This window comes from Myodes glareolus, chromosome 9 (assembly GCF_982192425.1).
Source record: "Myodes glareolus chromosome 9, mMyoGla1.1, whole genome shotgun sequence".
Taxonomy (NCBI): Eukaryota; Metazoa; Chordata; class Mammalia; order Rodentia; family Cricetidae; genus Myodes; species Myodes glareolus.
In genome coordinates this window covers 439,419-457,164 of record NC_142034.1, presented here as the reverse complement: position 1 = coordinate 457,164, position 17,746 = coordinate 439,419, and the positions used below count along the sequence as shown (strand labels likewise).

The window sequence follows — 17,746 nt, the reverse complement described above, 5'->3', positions numbered from 1 at the left end:
TCAATTTTGTTATATGTTTATTTCTGCTCTTGATTAAGGTATTATGTTTGTGCAGCTTATTTAAAAATGTAATATATAATTAAGAAATATAGGTTAATAGATAATCATCTATAACAGTCAAGCTTGTAGTCATGTTAGATTTTCTAGATGTACAGAGATATATTTCAGGTGGATAGTTATTCTTCAAACCTTTCAAAGACTACAGAATACGGCATTTCAAATGTTTTAAGAACTTAGACTTTTCATGACAGTGAGACACATCTGTTTCTGGCAGCACCAACAACTTCAAAAGGATGATGGGCATTGAAGAGGCTCCTCATGGAGTTTGCTAGCCATCTGGGCAAGAAACTGCTCTTGCCTGGACTGCTAGATGTTATGCTGTATGAACCGAACAGGCAGGACCCACAGAAAAATGACTGCTGAACTTGCTTAAAGGCAAGACCATCCTTTAGGGTTTCTGCTTCATGAAAGAGTCTGCTAGACATTCTGCAGGACACAAAAGAAAGCAACTGATAAACTTTGCTAATGCAAGGCATTAACACCTTCAAATTTCCTGTTTCATGGAAAAGTCAGTCAGATACTATGGGCCTGTAGGCTGAAGATGGGTGTCCCAGTGTTACAAAAGAACTTTGAGAGACATGTCTCTGTCAATTATAGAGTTTTGGAAGTTGCTTACAATGCACTTCCTGTTAACTTAGGTAATATTATTTCCTTCTGGAGTCTTTGATGGAGATGAAGAATAGATAGTTATAATTACAGTTTTCCTTAGTTATGATAAAAGATAAAGTAGATAAAAATATTGTAACTGTAATTCTTGCTTGATACCTGTTTTGTTATATGTAATTTTACTATGTTAAAGTTAAAATCTTCCTTTTTATTTAGACAGAAAAGAGGAGGTGATGTGGAATTCCCCTCTGTATGCTGTGAATGCCATTGGTTAATAAAGAAGCAGAATAGAGCTAGGTGGGAAAACTAAACTGAATGCTGGGAGAAAGAAGGCAGAATCAGGGAGATGCCATGTAGCTGCCAGAGGAGAAAGACACAAGCCGCTAGACAGACCCTTGTCGATAAGCTACAGCCACGTGTTGATACACAGACTAATAGAAAAGGGTAAACTTAAGATATAAATGTTACAGATTCAACGCAATGCCCATCAAAATCCCAGAAAAATTCTTCAAAGACCTCAAAAGAACAATACTCAACTTCATATGGAAAAGCAAAAAACCCAGGATAGCCAAAACAATCCTGTACAATAAAAGAACTTCTGGAGGCATCATAATCCCTGACTTCAAACTCTACTACAGAGCTACAGTACTGAAAACAGCCTGGTATTGGCATAAGAACAGAAAGGAGGACAATGGAACCGAATAGAAGACCCAGATATCAATCCACACATCTTACAACACCTGATTTTTGACAAAGAAGCAAAAAATATCAAATGGAAAAAAAGCATATTTAACAAGTGGTGCTGGCATAACTGGATATCAACATGTAGAAGAATGAAAACAGACCCATATCTATCACCATGCACAAAACTCAAGTCCAAATAGATCAAAGACCTCAACATAAAGCCAGCCACACTGAACCTTATAGAAGAGAAAATGAGAAGTACACTTGAACGCATTGGCACGGGAGACCACTTCCTAAATATAACCCCAGCAGCACAAACACTGAGCACAAACACTAAACAAATAATAAATGGGACCTCCTAAAACTGAAAAGCTTCTGTAAAGCAAAGCACATGGTCAACAAGACAAAACGACAGCCTACAGAATGGAAAAAGATCTTTAATAACCCCACATCAGACAGAGGGCTGATCTCTAAAATATACAAAGAACTCAAGAAATTGGACACCAAAAGATCACATAACCCAATTTAAAAAAAATGGAATACAGACCTAAGAGAACTCTCAACAGAGGAATCTAAAATGGCTGAAAGACACTTATGAAAAAGTTCAACATCCTTAATCATCAGAGAAATGCAAATCAAAACAACTCTGAGATTCCATCTGACTGCCCCGCGCTACCGTCTCGCCAGCAAGAACGACGCGGGGCACTTAGGATCCTTTTGCAGTAAAGCTTTAATGCCCCTTGGGAGAGCGAGCATCAGCCAACATGGCGGAGACCCAGAATGAGGGGGAACCCAGCCCTTATAAAGGAAACAGTCCTCGCTTCTGACGTGTCACTCTTGGATTGGTCCGCTGCCCATTATCCCAGATGATGCCTCGGGAGTAGGCAGGGACGCAGCGGTAGAGAGTTAACAAGCACGTGCGCTGGGATTAAAGGCGTGTGCTACATCACCTTGAACTCACAGAGATCTGCCTGTCTCTGCTTCCCAGGCATAGGGGCCAAAGGCGTGTACTACCACGCCTTGAGGTCACAGAGGTCAATCTGCCTCTGCCTCCCAGGCATCAGGACTAAAGGCGTGTACCGCCACACCTTGAGGTCACAGAGGTCAATCTCTACCTTTGTTCCTTGAAGCAATGGAGAATGTGGTTGCGGCCCTCCACATCTGACACCTGTAAAAATGGCCAAGATCAAAAACACTGATGACAACTTATGCTGGAAAGAGTGTAGGGGGAAAAGGGAACACATCTGCATTGCTGGTGGGAATGCAAGCTGGTAGAACTCCTTTGGATGTCAGTGCGGTGATTTCTCAGAAAATTAGAAAACAACCTTCCTCAAGACCCAATAATACACTTTTGGGTATATATCCAAAGGATGCTCAATCGTGCCACAAAGGACATGTGCTCAACTATGTTCATAACAGCTTTGTTTGTCATAGCCAGATCCTGGAAACAACCTAAATGCCCCTCGACTGAAGAATGGATAAGGAAACTGTGGTACATTTACACAATGGAGTACTACACAGCAGAAAAAAATAACAACATCTTGAATTTTGCAGAAAAATGGATGGAGCTAGAAAACATTATTTTGGCTCAGGTAACCCAGACACAAAAAGACAATTATCACATGTACTCACTCATAGGTGGTTTAGAAATATAAAGCAAAGAAAACCAGCCAACAAAACAGAATCCCAGAGAACTTAGACAACAATGAGGACACTAAGAGAGACATACATAGATCTAATCTACATGGGAAGTAGAGAGTAGAAAAAGACAAGATCTCCTGAATGAATTGGGAACATGGGGACCTTGGGGGAGGGTTGAAGGGTGAAGGGGAAAAGCAGGGAGGGAACAGAGAAAAATGTAGAGCTCAATAAAAATCAATTTAAAAGAAAAAGATATGTGTTAGCCAGAAATACATGTAAGTGATTGGCCAAGCAGTGATTTAAATAATATAGTTTCTGTGTGATTGTTTCGAGTCAGAGCGGTCAGGAACACATGAACAGCCACCGACAACACTCTGGCAAGTGTTCTTATCTCACACGCAAGATAACGGGTGGTGACAGTGAACTTGGGATAAAGTTCCAGGGTTGTGGGCAGGACAAAGATTGGTGTTTGAATGCAAGGTTGGGGGTTTGAACGAAAATGGCCCTAATACATTCAGGCTTTTGAATACTTGGCCTCCAGTTGGTGGCACTATTTGGGTATGTTTGGGAGGCATGTTGCTGGAAGTATGTCACTAGGGGGTGAGTTTTGAGGGTTTAAAGCCTCATCCTACTTCAGTTCACTCTGCTTCATGCTTGCATTTGAAAATGTGATCCCTCAGCTTCCTGCACCAGATGCCATGCCTATTACTTGCTGCTGCCCCCCCCATCACGATCTCTCTAGAGTCATGGGCCACAATTAGCTCTTTCTGCCCTAAGTTGCCTCGGTCATGGTCACAGCAACAGAAGAATCACTAGTACATTTGGTGCTGGTTTGCTAGGGATTGAAGTTCATTTCTCACACAATGATCAGTGAACCTGCAGTTGAGTTGAAGCTCATGTATCGCTGGGTAGACAAACGTCGGTGAAATTCTACTTAGGAGCAAAGCTTCCACCGTACTGTATGCTCAAGACTTTGCCCAGAAGTGATTCTTCTTTTATATTTTAATAAATAAAGCTTACCTGAAGATCAGAATACAAAACAGCCACACTAGTCAGTCATACAGACCAGGCAGTGGTGGCACACAACTTTAATACCAGAAGCCACACTATTTAGTCATAGAGGCTGGGCAGTGGTGGTACATGCCTTTAATACCAGTCCTAAAAAGGAATATAAGACAGGAACTTGCTCTCTTTTATTCTGAAGATTTCATATAGGTAGGAGCTCTCTATTGGCTAAGCTGCTTTGCTTTCCTGACCTTCAGGTTGAACCCCAGTATCTTTTTCTGAGTTTTTATGATTTGTGCTACAGTGAAGCTCTTGCTTTGCTAGGTGGGACTCCCTTCTGTATGCTCTGAATACCATTGGTTAATAAAGAAACTGTCTTGAGTCTATAGCAGAGCAGGGCAGAACAGAGCTAGGCAGAGAAAACCAAACTGAAGGCTGGAAAAAGAAAGGTGGGATTTAGAGAAGCCATGGAGCTGCCGCCAGAGACAGACAAGCCGAAATCTTGCCAGTAGGCCACAAGCCTCGTGGTAAAATATAAAATACTGGAAATGGGTTAATACTAGATGTAAGAGCTAGCTAGCAATACATGTAAGTGATTGGCCAAGCAGAGATTTAAATAACAGTTTCTGTATGATTATTTCGGGAGTCCGAGTGACCAGGAAAACAAACAAGCGGCCTCGTACTGCATACACCCAGAGTGAAAGTAAAGCTTTCCCGTTATCAAGCAGACGAGGGTTGGTGAGGCTGTCCTTGGGATAAGGTTCCTACACTACCAAGAAGATGAAGGTCACTGAGATTCTACTTAGGGGTGAAGCTCTAGCTTCACAGGGTAAATGAAGGTTAGTAGAAACTCTACTTTAGGGTGACCTCACAAGTATCCAATAAGACCATATATGCGGAATGAATATTCCTTTACAGCATGTGAATATATGTCACTGTGATTGGCTTAATAGAAAAGCTGACTGGACTATAGCCACGCAGGATAAAGTTAAGCAGTAGACTAAGAGAATGCTGGGAAGGAAGAGGAGTCTGAGGAGTCACCAGGAGACACAGAGGAAGCAGGAGATGAAGGTGCTGTACTGAAAACAGGTACCGCCATGTGGCAGACCATAGATAAGAAATATGGGTTAATTTAAAATGTAAGAGCTAGTTAGTAACAAGCCTGAGCCATCAGCCAAGCTTTATAATTAATAAGTCTTTGTGTGGTTAGTCGGGAACTGGCTGGTAGGAAAGAAAGTCCACTTATGGGGAAGCTCCTACCTCACAGGTTAAACGAGGATCCATGAGATTATAGCTGTAGGAAGGTTCCTGTCTCATCTGTAGGTAAGAGTTCAAAGATATGGATAGAAAATATTAGCTCTGCCGTCTTTGAAGCTACTTCCTGAACTGAGGGGATGAGAAAGTTTACTCTGTAGAGATAGACCCTGGGAGAGGAAGGCTGGTGGCTCCTCAGTTCATTTATACTTAGTGCTTGTGATAGACGTTCTTGTGCCTATTTCTAACATTGAGTTTGATTTCTGGAGCCTACTGGATTCAGCAGACACCCACACATCCTATGTACAAGGATTCCGAAAAGAACTACCAGCCATCTAGTGTTTATTTGTACAGAGGCCACTCACCACCACCACGCTTGTCTGCAGTGGGCCACACAAGTGGGGTGATGTGATTTTCCTGTCTTCACCCTTGGTATCCACGAAGCTGTGCTTACCACCACCCTTCCCCCTTCATGCCTCTGCTCAGGAATCCAGTGGGAAGGCCCCGTGTGACAACCCGAGGATCCTGCAGAGCAAGAATGAGGCTTCCCACACTATCCTATCAGCTCCAGAACTGTTTAGGTTGCAAAGGTTCAGGAGACTGATGATAGGAATTGATAACAATAATAAATTACATTTAGAGCTTCTAATAATGCCCCAAACATAAAATCCAAGCATTCTGCAGTGATTCAAACAATGGAACACATTATCCCAGCTGCCATCAGGGGTCTTCCCTTACTAAGTAAGTGGTTTGCTTGTAAATGGCCTCAAGGAAGTAACAACAGGGTAGGAACATACTGCCAACATTCATTTCATTCCTTCTGAACAAACTAAGCATAATAATCAACACAGCCACCGACCAGCAACTACAGATTAGGACTCTGTAAGCCATGATTTTAAACCCAGAATCACAGTAACTGCTTCTTCTCAGGCTAATTTTGTGTTTCAGAGCCAGCAGTCCTGACATGCTGAGTCAAGAAGAGAAAGAAGTGCTTCACCAGACTCTAAGGTTGGGAGCAAAACGCAGCACAAGGTTCCTCTACTGAATGCTGGACAGAGTATCTGAGAACTCAATGAGGAGGAGCAGGAAAAGTCATAATCTAGAACTTAAATATATAAAAATGCGTTAACAAGTCAAGGTTGGTTTAACTATAAGAGAAATTGACAGTTTTATTTTTTTAATTCCTGAGTATCTCTAAATACCACAGCTCATTTCAGTGAATGGCACAAAAACTTCAGAATTAAGTTCACTAATGCAGCCAATCTGCTTAGTTTTAGCTTTGGGTAGAAATGAAAGGGATTAAAACATCTGAAAAGAATATGGCTCTCTAAAATGTCAATACTTGTTACAAAATTCCTTACATGTTTCCAGCATATATAATATTACAATAACTGGAAAGCATATGGTATCTTACACAAGAACCGGAGCCCCAGCCTCAGCCATCTTTTCTCTGCTGGGGCAGAGACAGCTCATGTGCCTTGATTTCAGCACGACAGTCGGACAGGCAAAGCACAGACGAACACGTCCTACCGAGTCGGGCAGCAAGCAGGCTCAATTCAGAGCAGGGCTTGTCCTTTATCCTCTGACTTCCACAACAAACACCATCTGTCTGCCACTCCAGAGGAGCTTCTGGAAATTCTATCCTTTGTGTTCCCTTCGCAGACACAGCCCGGAAGTTTATTTTACTCCTAACAAACAGACCACACCAGAAAAGTCTTTCTCCAGATGATGAGGATACCTGCCAGTATCTCTGGAGACTGGGGTAGCAAACCCTGAACTGTTGGGTGAGACCTAGTGATTCCCGCCCTGGGGAGCCAAAGGACACCACTGCCTGGTGTAAATGGAGTTCCCTTATGCTCCATGACAGCCACATGCTGCCAGACACTGCTGGCCATCTTCCGACATCTTTCCCAATTAGAAAGGGGGACGGATGGAATATTCTATGCGTTTGAACTTTAGAAAAGCAACTTCTAGAGTCTGTGGTCACTGAACACTATGATTTGTGGTTCTTCAGCTCTGTTTACTCATGACCCGTTCGGGACACAATGAATGCTACGGATCTTCATTTCTCTCGCTGAAACATTCTGCACAGAAGTCCTGCACACCCTGTGGGCCTGAGTCCCCCAGAACCTTTGGTAATCACGGTGAAGGTAGCTACATTGATGCCCTCTGCTCCGAGGAGGGCAGTGTACATTGCTTGTATTTCCATCTATGCTCACACACTACTGCCTATATGGGCAGAGTAGCTTGTGTCCCTGCCTTAAAACTCTATACTAGAAGAGGTTCTGAGATCTCCCAGGGCAAAGCTCAACATCTACCCTGTATGCAGACAGAAGTGGCTAAAGCGTCAGAAGCAGCCTCAAAGGTAGGTTGGGTAGGACGGGCTTGGAAAGACAGGTGAGGCAGGCAGAGTATAGGGACTGATATGGGCACACACCCTACCTGGAACAACTCAGGGACTGATATGGGCACACACCCTACCTGGAACAACTCCCACCCCCAAGAATCACAGAGCTGCCACAGGGGACATAAAGGTACCATCCTCTGCCAGAGACCTCTCAAGAGCAACCAAGGCATGTCCTCTGATCTTACAGGTGTACTCCACAGCATCAGCAATCCCAGCTCAGGGCACATAATCTTCAGCCTCTGACTTGAAATAGGACAGGGATAGCTGGGTGGTGGTGCAGACCTTTAATCCCAGTGCTCAGGAGGCAGAGGCAAGCAGATCTTTGTGAGTTCAACGCCAGCCTGGTCTACAGAGCAAGTTCCAGGACAGTAAGGGCTGTTACACAGAGAAATCCTGTCTTGAAAAACCAAACCAAAACAAGTAGAATAGGGAACTCCCTACTCCAGGAGTGGGGCCTGAGGTCTGTGTTTGTACATCAGGATCAAAGGGAGGGGAGGGGAGGGGAGGGGAGGGGAGGGGAGGGGAGGGGAGAAATAAGTAAAAGGTGCCAACTTAGTGACAGCAGACGGTGTGTGAGCTACATTCAGAGTTCACGCAACAACGCCTGTTGGAGGATAACCGGTTGCCCTGATGGTAAAAGGTTGATCTGAATGCCTCAAAGTATCCTTTGGGAAGGTTGTTTAGTGAGCTTTTCCCTCTGAATGGACCATTGTAATATGGAAATAAAGGTCAGTGTAGTCCAACTTGACTTTACATGGAGTCGAACTCCCTGGTAGGAAGCAATACCCTGTCCTGGGTCAGTGGCTACATGGCAAAGGATACCACTGCATCAAAAAGCAAGCAATAGAGAGAGGGACAGAGAGGAGGAGGGGAAGAAGAAAGAAATCCATCTTTTCTGTTTCAAAGTGACAAGGGCTTCCCAAAACGGTAACAGGATAGAAAGACAGTGGACATCAAAGGGACATAGAAAGGAGTCCTTCGCTTAGGAAGGAGTTTTTGCTTGAAGTCTTTCTCTAGCTGAGAGTCAAGAATTCCAGTATAATTAATAAAAATCTCCTGTGGAGATTAACTACATAGGGACAATTTGTTTTTATACAGAGATATTTCAAGTAAGAATATTATAATATGGTAACAGATCACACTTGAGGCCTAAGCATGTATGGCTCTGTTGCAACAAATCATGCTTGAGGCCTAAGCATGTATGACCCTGCTGCAACAAATCATGCTTGAGGCCTAAGCATGTATGACCCTGCTGCAACAAATCATGCTTGAGGCCTAAGCATGTATGACCCTGCTGCAACAGATCATGCTTGAGGCCTAAGCATGTATGGCCCTGCTGCATTTGACCTACTCCTTCTCCAGCTATAAAACATCAATTTACTGATGTAACATGAGGAGGCCTGTTTGTTTGGGGTTTTATGTCCTGCCCAGTTCCCCCAGCTGTTTAGTCCCAGACAAAAATCACACAGAAATCTCTATAAGTTATAAAGCTGATTGGCCCGTTAGGTCAGGCTTCTTACTGGCTAACTCTCACATCTTGATTAACCCATTTTTCTGATCTATGTTAGTCATGTGGTTCAGTACCTTTTTCAGTGGGGCAGCTTACATCCTGCTGCTTCAGTGGTCTGGGCAGGAGTGGGAGGAACCAACTTCCTCCTCCCCAGAATTCTCCTGCTCTCCTTGCATCATTTTCACTTCCTGTCTGGTGTTCCCGCCTACACCTCCTGCCTGGCCAATCAGCATTTATTTAAAACATGATTGACAGATTACAGACAATTCTCCCACATTCTGAGACTCTCACAAGAGTGTAAACTTTGTTTACAGTAAAAACATGTCTTAACTCCCTGTAACCTAATATATAAAAGATTCCTTCAACTCTTCTGACCTATGGTTTTACCTTATTACCCTTTAATCCTGTCCAACGTACCTCAGGGAACTACCCTCTCCAATCTCATTTATAAAAGAAACAAAAGAGCAAAGAAAAAAAGAATTTCTTAGAATCCTTTAAACAATGTAACTTCGGAAGTCGTCAAAATTATATGTACAGTGATTTTGTTTTGTTTTTCAAGACAGGATTTCTCTGCATAGCCATGGCTGTCCTTGATAGAACTCGCTCTGTAGGACCAGGCTGGCCTCGAACTCATATTCACCTGCCTCTGCCTCCCAAGTGCTGGGATTAAAGACATGCACCACCACTGCCCGGCTATGTACAGCTACTGATAAGATCCTTAAATGACTCTCTTGAGAAGTCTATGCCTGTACTTAGGGGTATGGTATCTTTTCCTAAATACTTGTCTATTAATGTTCTGCTTAAATCTATGTTAAAAACCCCTTCTTAATAAACTCCACCCTACTTCATAGTGACTTGTCCTGAAGTTCTTTTTTTTTCCTGATGTTTTGGTTTTTTTTCAAATTGATTTTTTTAAGATTTATTTATTTATTATGCATACAATGTGCTGTTGGTATGTCTGCCTACAGGTCAGAAAAGGGCACCAGATCTCATTATAGATGGCTGTGAGCCACCATGTGGTTGCTGGGAATTGAACTCAGGTCCTCTGCAAGAGTAGCCAGTGCACTTAACCTCTGAGCCATCTCTCTAGCCCCAGAAATTCTTTTCTTTGATGAAGAATTCTGATCTCACTTAGTGGCGTTCTCTCAAAAGAACGCCTTAGGCCTCTATAGGCAGCAAGGTAGTTGCTTGGTAGTTGCTTTGCCTCTGGTTCCTACTCTTGTTGCCACTAACCAGAAACACGTTTATACCCTTACAGACTCAGAAACATGGCAGTCACAAATCTCCCCAATTTGACTGTAAATAGAGTCTAATCCCAAGAAATAAAATCTCTAAAATAAAAAGACCAGCATTCCATTAAAGATGGCGACAACACAGAAAAGGTGCTGTACTCACACTCGTTGGGTGCTGCACGGCGGCTTCATATTGCAGCCTCACTCTCTGGGGCATCATGACATCATCCTGTGTAAAGAGCACGTTTTATATTAATATAAAGCAACTCCAATGTAGTAAAAAAGGCACACAATCCAAGAACACAACAGCGTAGGCAACTCAGATGTTCATAAACCCGGACTCTCTTTGATCATCAAGAAAAAGCAACTATGTGACTGGTGGGAAAAAAATCTGTCAGCTGAAGAACAAGGTACAGATTTCCTAAGACTCAGCAATGTTACCATCTGTGTAGAAAAGGTCCTCTACCCAAGTTAGATTTGGACAGCATTTTCCAGACATGGAACATCCAAGTCAATAAATATCAGATGGAGAAACAAACTACATCCAATATTGTTCTCAAAGATCACTCAGTGGGGAATGCAGTCACAGCTGCTCCAATCAGCAAACCCGATACAGTATCACTTCACATACTTAAAAATTCAAACCCTAGGAAAGTGGACCAAGTTACTTATTAAGTGTACACATAGGTTCCTTTACTTCTCTGATCTTTCAGCACTCACCCAATATCTGACTCCGGGTTTTTATTATTAAGAACAGTTAGAATTGGTGCAACAGAAAGCAACATCATGGCTGATTCCTGAGGTGCTGGCAATAGGGAGCTCCTTATAAATGTTCCACAATATAAGATTTTGTGCATTTTCCTGCAGGAATGTTTCACTTCATAGTAAAATACGGTATTTTCAGAGGACAAATAATCAACAAAGATTTAAATATTTAAAAGGGTGTGGGAGTAGGTGACAGGGAAAATACTTATAAAATAATGTTACAATAACTGGACCAGAAATTAAGGGGTCACTTGCCACTCTCATCTCCTTACGCCTATAAACAAACAGATATATAAGGAGTTAGGGTGTATGCCAATGTGGCTGACCCAGACTCCTGGGGGAAAGCAGATGACTTCTCTACAAAGGACTAGGAAGTATAGAGTGCAGGAAATTTCTTGGTTTGATCGTGTTCTTTGATTAAGGCTAATAAGAAATCACAACAGCAGGATCCAGGTAGCATGACAAATGGCCCAGACAGTTTCCAGAATAAAGTTGTTAGTCACCTTCCAGGTAAAGAACCAACTCCACTGAGGGGCTTCATAAACGATTATGAGACAGAGAATTATGAAATGGAGACAGAAAAAATTGCCTATTGCCAACACTTTGGGGATCTGCTTTGACGCTACTTCCAGCAACTTCCTGTTTCGAGTGACCTCGGTTTGAGCTTTTGGGGCTCCACGGTCCTTTCTTTTCCTTATTTTTTTCATTATGTGTGCACTTAATGAATAACAAGGTCAACTTTCCTAGGGTTGAATTTAAGTATGTAAAATGATATTGTATCTGTTCTTTTGTCCTGGACATACTGATCAAAGCAGCTGTGACTGCATTCCCTACTACGTGGACTTTGAGAGCCATTATAATAACTATGACCATGTGACCAATTACAGAAATGAGGCTATCAAAGTTCCAATACATTTCCACCTTATTTTGTTACAAACACATTAGGTAAACATCTTTGTTTCCTTCCTCTCTTATTCCCCTATTTCAGTTTTGGGTTATGAGGAGACTCAACATCACTTGAAGACCAGGACTCTCTGATGAAGGGACTGTGTGTTCAGTCACAAGCAGCACAGCAGTACAGTGTATTACAGAACCACCTAACTCTGGCTGGACCCAAGTGTTGTGGAAGGAGATGTGTACACGCGCCAGGTTAGCAAAGGGTGGACACACATGTGACGATTAATTCTATGTCTTGACTGGCCTAAAGGCTGCCTGGAAAAGTGGCAAGATGCTTAGGTCTGTGAAGGTGGATCTGAGAGAGAGGGGAGCACTTTTATCAGTGGACTGAGTCCAATTCTCCCACCCCTCTCTTACACACCACACATATGCATAACCACACACACACACACACACACACAGACGACTTTACTGTTCAACTTCTGGGTTCTTCCTAATGCACATGAATTAATCAAGACTCTAATTTTACAGTTCAGGGATCTATACAAAAAGCACAAATGGTCAGTCCTGTTTGGCTCTCAAGAGCCTAAAGAATATTCAAAATACGATTCCTACCATTTCTGCTGTTGAGAGTCAAGAACTACAATAAGAGCAAAAGAGAATGGAATTAATACACTCACCAGCCTGGCCAAACGGCTGAGAAGCTAAGGAAGATGAACAGAGACTCAATCCAAAGAGTTAACAGAGAAGCAGGTACTAAACTTTACAGACCACGGTGACCAGTAATATAAATAAGGTCTTCCCCTGAAGCCACCAGAAAAAGAAGGTAGCCCAGAGTCTAGAGAATGGAAAGTTTGTTGCTGTTGTTGTTGTTTTAATGAAAGCAAAGGAGAACTTCAATAAAGAGTCAGAAGTGTTGTTACTCAGGGGAAGGTTTCCCCTTCATGGAAGTCAAACTTGACCTGCTGGCTCCTGCTCCCTCTGTGGGCAGGACCACTGTGATCGGCTAATAAGAATCAGCTGGCACTTGAAATGTAACGGAGAGACTCTTAACAGGCCAAATCCAAGATGCTGTCGGCACCAACCGTGAAAGCGGAGTGCATTCATCTCAGGGCTCACGCCAAGGAATGTTACCTGGAGTTCTCTTCTCAGTGAGAAGATGATTTGAACCATCACTACTGGCATTCCCGGTTGTGCATAAAATTCCCAGAGGGGCTGAAATTCCACAATTATGAACAGGGAATCATCACTATGGAATGACGGGGCAGCCTGAAGAGAAGAAACTGGAAGCCTCACAGAATGAGTATGTATGGGCCCGAAGATGTTCTTTCTGTGTTTCTAAAAACTTGAGTTCAGTTTCCAGCACCAACATATCAAATGGCTTGCAGCCACCTGTAACTCCAGCTCCTTGGGACCCAACATCCTCTTTTGGCCTACTTGGGCAACTATACCATGGTGTGTGTGTGTGTGTGTGTGTGTACACTTTTTAACTTTAAAAAAGCATTAATAAGAATGAAATGCTATTCCATATTCTGACATAAAAATAGTAGGTGAAAGCCTGCTAGTCAAGAGAACTGAGAATAAATGATAGACAGGCTTCCGGTGAAGTCTGAGCAAGGCACACATAAGTGCAGAAAGGCCTTGGGGACACCAACAAATGCCAATGAGGACACACACTTTGCTTAAGTCTGCCTGTGTTTGGCGTTTGGATGGGATGTGAAAACTTAGGAAGAAACTTCCTGGTCAGGCATAACCTTGTGGACTGAACTATGGAGGACTAATGTACAATCCCAGCCACCTCCTGAGCCTGTTCTGAAAAACAGTGTTTGGCAATTTACATATGCCAACGGGCTAGTAAACCCACAGCACTCCGACCTGTTAGGCTTTCCCTTATCAGTGCTGTCAGGCCCTGATCCACTGGAGCCTCAGACAGTGAGTCTGACACAGCTGGCTTCCTCCCCATGTGGTTCAGTCTCTCTGCAAAGGTCCTGTCTGTCCAACTCCAGCACCTGTAGTTCCTTCCCGGAGGATTCCACATAAAACTTTTCTGATGGAGAAGCCACGGGATGTCGGCATACCAGACAGATAGCGGCACAGCAAACGGCACAGCAAATCACAGGCAATCCACTGCTATTCCACGGGCCAAGCAATATGCACTGGCCCAGTGACTAGTCCTCAAACCAGATGCTCTCCTACATGTTACCTTCCTTCCTCTCAAACTACACACATTCCCTAGCCTCCCATACAGCAACAGCCATATAAACCTGGGATCATTTTAGGCTGGATGTGACCACGTGTGTGCTGGGCTTCCCCGCCATCACTATGATCATTCACGTATCTGTGGTCCTACTTCATCTTTTTCAGTTTGTTCCATCTAAAGAACCTTGAGGAGGATGAAGGAGCTCTGTCTTCAGCTCTGAATCTCTGCAGCCCTGCAACTATGAAGACCTTTGCTAGGATTTACCATCCAATGCAGTCCTTATCTGGAGTAGCAAGGATCCCGGGCTATGGGCTCATACCCTTCAAGAAGATGGCCAATTCAGACGCCATGCTACTACTTGGCTACACAAATGGGGAGTTTCCAAGTGCTAGGGTTAAAGGCGTATGTCACCACTGCCCGGTGTAACTCCTGTTTTAAAATAACATGAGTCCACCTAAATTATAGACACACTCACATGAAAATTTGTAGTTCCCTGCACAGAGCTAGCTATAAGGCAAGAGAAAACTAACCAAAGAGACGGGTGTGAGATATGAGACGCAGGTCCCCGTTTTCCCTCCCCTCCTTGTCTGTCATGACTTCCAGAGTTAGTTACACACAGGCTCAGAATGAACAGCTTGCTTTCTGTTTTCAGCTTAAGGGAACAACTAAGCACCTGAAGGTGGAGCCAAAAACTTGAGGGTAAAGCTCAGTAGAACAGCAGCCCACACAGATCCTTTTCTGCCAGACACATGCACTGGGCCAAGGACAGTGACAGTCCCCACTTGCTTCCTAAAGCTTAAGTGGGTTCTGCATGGCTAATACCAAAGCTGTTTTATAAATAACCTCACCCTAAAACAGACAGGTCAAATACAAAAATCACACAGACACTTCCTCGTCCAACTGGCAACATCTGCCTTCAACAAGTTACAAGCATGCTGTCTAAATACAATAAAGATAACATTATGCAGAACTCTGACTTCAAAATGTCAGACCTCCCAAGGTAACCCTGTGGGTCAGTTCTCCTCCTGTCCCTTGCATGAAAGGGAGGCCGCATCTCCTGGACTATGTGACCTCCCTACCTCCATGTACCTGGAGTAACCAATGAGAGACAGGAACAAAACTTGTAACAGCTGTATAAACCAGTGGCCAACATATCATGGGCCCTGGTCTGCATGTTTCTAAGAAGCCAGGGACCCAACGTATGGAATAATTTAGATACATAAAAGTTGTATTTGTTTAAAACAAACTGCTTTGCTTTGCTTTATCTGTCAGGGTTTCTAAGCACAGCACAATTTGTGTACAGTCTCTGTTCCTCCACTGCAGCTAAGTGTCCTATTCCCAAGGATGCCCCATAAACGTGACAGTTCTGACAGTCTGCTAGAGTTCTCCATCAGTGCTCAGCGCACAGTAGTGCTCAGCGCACATTAGCCGGCTTCTGATTTCTGTTAATAAACAACTGTGAAACTCAGGAATCAAGAGCACAAGCATCTTAAGTTCTTGAATAAAATGTACAATCACCCTACCAGTGTGGTACCAGTTCACGCTGACATTTTGAAAACTTACTTTGTGGAAGTATCTTGCTAATTTAATTTGATTACAAATTAAAAGTTTAATATAACTTTGACTGATCTGAAACTCTGTATAAGCCTACCTGTCACCTCTCGGTCCACTCCTGACCCCCACCCACGAATCTGCTTCATGTTTTGCTCTAGCTGTCATGACCTGTTTCCATTTCTTTAATCTCTTAAGATCATGCTTGCTAGTACTGTGCTTATTTTAATGTTGTTTATATTCTCTGTGGTCCCATTTCACATTTATAAATGATCTTACTAGTGTTAATTGTTACGGCAGCGTAGAGCAACAACCTATTAAACTTGACTTTTGAGATTCATCATAACATGTCGACAAATTTATTTTTAAGAACCATACTAAAATTCACAGTCATTATTTGGTCAATATACACAAAGCCATTATAAACAAAACAGGGAGCTACTTACTGAATCCAAAAAGCAAAGGTAAGACCCGGTGCTCTGTGCGATTGCTTGGTTTTTAGAATATCCAACTGTTAGGGAAAAATAAAAAAGAGAGAAACCGGCTCTTAGAATTCAACGTTCAAGAGCATAAAACTATATATATTTTACACTCCAAGAAAGCTAAGGTCACTTCACACTACTAGAAAAACTTCAGGTATAATTTTGAAGGAATGAAAGGATGGTAAAGAGAACGCAAAGCCCATGTTCATTGCTGACAGCAGAGAATGCCAAGAATAAGTGACGGCAGGCACCTAGAACAATACTGAAGTAAAATATCCTTGGGGAGAGTAAAAGTCTGCTTGCACGGGAGCAGCACAGAGCCTACTTCTGTGTGACTGGTCGGCAAACACCTCAATTCGAATACTTCAAGGATGGCTAGCTGTGTCCCTAGTGAGGTGAGGAGACTGCTAACGTCTGTGACACCTGAGTGTGTCCACCCACCCCAGGTCATTGCCTGAGCATGAAGATTCAGCTCTGACTGCAGCATACGCTAATTAGTACTGACCCAACAGAACTTTATTTAGTCATGATTAGTCTTCCTAAAAGCCCACAGCTGGGGTTACTAAATGCATATTAGAAAAAAACAACTTATTTGACAGTGGGAAGAGTCCAGGGTCTCACACAGACTCGGAGGTGATTCTTACTGTACTACTGAGCAAAGAGTTCAGACCCAGAGCAGAGATTGCAGGGGACAGAGAACTCAGAGCAAAGAGGTCCTCCTGGGCTTAAGAGCTAAGAAAGTGGTTGTCCTGGATGGAGAAGCCAGATCAGCCTGGGCTTCAGGGACTGGTGATGCCTTATCCCCAGGGGATAGATATTAAAGTGTGTGTGTGTGTGTGTGTATTATATTTTATTTATAATATATAAATTATATTTTATATAATATATATAATAAATATATATTATTTAAAGTTTCCTTCAAAGACATTACAACCGAGATATAAAAACCAAAGCAAATAAGAAAAATCCACAGCGACAACTAAATGAATGGTGCTGAAAACACAAGAGTTTGGAAGATAAAATCATCACAAAGAACATCCCAGAGAGAACTGGGCTGTAATTGATATAAACAAGAAATGAACAATGCAGGGCAAACACTGGAGAGCACCTGGTGACTTGGGCGTAGCCGTATTTAGGATGGAAGAACAAATCATTCCTGGAGGGGCTGACAGTTGGGCTAACGCGGCTCACCTTTGCCCTATGGGAAGGACAGTTGCAAAGGCTTGGAAATTTGGGACCCAGTGCAGAAAGTGACAGGAGCTCAGCCTGGTGTTAAAGGCAGAGCCATTAAAAGGTGTTCAGTCCAGAAGAGGGCACTAATGGGGCTTTTAACTCTACTCCTAGAAAAGACGACCAACACCTGAATCACGTTAACCAGAACGTTACAAGTCTTGATGCCACTGCGAAAAGTCACGCAAGGCAAAACAGATGTGTACAGAGTTGAGATAATAA

At 43.0% G+C, this 17,746-nt stretch overlaps 1 protein-coding gene across 1 annotated transcript in view; it reads right to left on the bottom strand.

Annotated features, from left to right (window-relative positions):
• Nucleotides 1-17,746, bottom strand: part of Qtgal (queuosine-tRNA galactosyltransferase) — an 81,795-nt gene that overhangs the window by 44,619 nt on the left and 19,430 nt on the right. The window contains 2 exon segments of the mRNA XM_087909628.1: nt 10,563-10,628; nt 16,259-16,323. Of these exon segments, the coding sequence (XP_087765754.1) occupies nt 10,563-10,628; nt 16,259-16,323 (131 nt within the window).